Source organism: Charadrius vociferus, unplaced genomic scaffold (genome assembly GCF_000708025.1).
Source record: "Charadrius vociferus isolate BGI_N301 unplaced genomic scaffold, ASM70802v2 scaffold259, whole genome shotgun sequence".
Classification (NCBI taxonomy): Eukaryota; Metazoa; Chordata; class Aves; order Charadriiformes; family Charadriidae; genus Charadrius; species Charadrius vociferus.
Window position 1 is genome coordinate 3,800,749 of NW_009661368.1, and position 2,423 is coordinate 3,803,171.

At 54.7% G+C, this 2,423-nt stretch overlaps 1 protein-coding gene across 1 annotated transcript in view; it reads right to left on the bottom strand.

Annotated features, from left to right (window-relative positions):
- Positions 1–273: 273 nt before the first annotated feature.
- Positions 274–2,423, bottom strand: part of PCIF1 (PDX1 C-terminal inhibiting factor 1) — a 9,501-nt gene continuing 7,351 nt past the window's right edge. Inside the window, exons 14-15 of the mRNA XM_009893381.1 lie at positions 2,194–2,369; positions 274–1,380 (exon numbers count right to left, since the gene is read on the bottom strand). Coding sequence (XP_009891683.1) covers positions 1,128–1,380; positions 2,194–2,369 — 429 coding nt within the window. The 3' untranslated portion in view covers positions 274–1,127. The remainder of the gene's footprint in view (positions 1,381–2,193; positions 2,370–2,423) is intronic.

Sequence of the window (2,423 nt, forward strand, 5' to 3'; positions counted from 1 at the left end):
GAAGAGAAAGCCAAACTCTTGACCGTAAGCAGCAGATAATGAACCAAGAGGATAACGGTCAGGTTGCTTTAGAGTTCACATAGGTCATTAGGAAAAAAAAATTCACCAGGAGGGCACCGCAGCATGGAACGGGTCAGATGACAAATTGTTCTGAAAAAAATAACCACAAACCCCAACGTTTTTCAGTATTTCAGCCAGAGTGAGACAGAGGAGAGGGCAGGAGGTGACCAAAGGCCCTTGGCCAACAGAGAAGGAAAGGCATGGACACAGTGCAGAGCTGTATGCTGGTTTTTAATGTTCCTAAGAACTAGGAAACAGAAATCAAAAATAGACTTTGCTCTTCTTGATAAAAGTAATAAAATGGTTAGCGGTGTTAAATTAATCCTTACAAAACAAAACCCAAGGAGGTTAAATAAAGCCCGGAGGCTCCGCATAAAAACCACAACGACTACAAAACAGCTGCAAAGACGTCTTTACACACCAAAGAAACTCCTCTTCTCCGCTCCTCCCCTCTACGGTACACAGCGTCGGCGAACACGGGACTCACACATGGGGGAAAGAAACACGGATGCGATGGGAGCAGCCCTGCGAGGAGCACAGGCGCCACGGACAGAACTATTTACACTATGGACACGGAGCTGTGCTGGTGCCAGTCCGGCCGCAGGAGCCCCCGGGCTCTGCCCGTCCTTCTCCTGCCGCCGCCGGGCTGTGGCCAGCTGCCGGGGCCCCTCCAGCCACGGCGCTAGGCACCGAGCACTCGCGCTTGCCATCCGTCCCTCCATCTGTCCCGCCATCCTTCCGCCTGTGCATGCATCCCAGCTCCAGCTGCCCCTTCCCTCGGTGCTCCAGCATCGAAGGGGCTGCCTGCTCCTCCTGCTGCGCCACGCTGGGTTCCCTTGCCCTCCGGTGAGGGCTGCAGCCGAGCCTCCTCTCCCCGCCGGCGGACGGGCGCTTCCTGGCGCTCCCGGGCGGGGGTGGCATGCAGTTCGCAGAGGAATGCAGGTGCCGTGGAGCTGCTGCGCACGAGTCCCCCAGGCCAGTGCTCTGCAGCCAGCAGTCTCTCCACTGCCCCGGCAAGCCTCCTTGGGGCCGCCGGCACCTCCCCTGCTGCCTCGCACCTCTGCACCTTAGTTGGGATTAGTCTCTCGACTGCTGCTTTGCTCTCGGCCCAGCTCCCGCTCTTTGTCTGCTGTGGAGGAAGAGGAGGAGGACGATGACGAGGAGGAGGAGGACGAGGAGCTGAGGGTCCGGCCTGAATGCTTGTAGGCTGCAACAAGCTCCTGAAGCCGCTCCGGCGTGGGCTCCCACTTGGCAAAGCCTGCACTGTTCTGCAGGAAGAGGACGGCTGTGTTGTGCACAGCCTTGTAGTACATCTCCTCTCTGCAAGGGAAGGTAACAGACACTCAGCATCTCCCCTGGCCCACCTGCCCAGAAGTCACACAACTGCCACCAAGATACACCTCCTAGCACCCGCCCCTCCTCTTCCTGCAGGCCCCGTTTAGGACAAGTATTCATCTCTGTCCTTTTCTCTCATTATTCTGAGGAAAAGAGCAGGCAGAGCATAAGGCAGTTCTGAGTAAAGGCAGAGGCTGGCAAACTTTCAGAGGAGAAGCACTGATGCTGTATAGCCACGTCACTCTCTACCAGCATGTGCATTGGGACATTGCTGTCTCTGAAGGATACTGATCACAGTCAGGCACCAACCGTAACCAGGTACAGAAAACTTAAGTGTTTAAGCACTTGTTGCTTAAACAGCAGACCAATGGCCAACTTGCTCCACTGAGGACCAAGATCCCACCTGCCCCTTGCTTCTGCTTCCCCTCAAGTGACACTGAATTGCTGTGGCATTTGGCAGCTCAGGAAACGCTGCTCAGGGGGCTCACCAGATCAGAGGGCTGGCAGAGGAGCACAGGCGATCACCGCAGCACCACATGTATGACCTTTTCAGACTGGACTTGTACCCACGGAATACACCCCTCACAAGCTTTTTGTTAGTGAAATACCTCAGTAGTCACTAAACGAACGTGAAATTCACAACACACTGTATGCCTGTCTTAAAAATCCAGGGGGATTATGCGCTGCGTTTTATCCTCGCCTGCTCCCTATTCCCCATTGATTTCAACTTGGGATGGGATATTTCTGTCATACGGCTTCAGAAACACATTCCCAGAAGGACCCGAGAAGAAGGCCTACTTTTTGCAGACATGCTGAGACCCACTGCGGTATTCGTGATCAAAGGCTGGCAGGATAAGCTGGTGCCGCTTGAACTTGCTCTGCTCCATGCGGGTCAGGGCTGGTGTAGGAGGGTCCCGCCACTCGGGGATGAAGACGATAAAGGAGAGAGGCTCACTGGAGTTCTCCAGCAGTTTCTAATTCAACAAGGAAGTGAACAATCTTAGCGCTGGCTGAGAAATGACACGTCT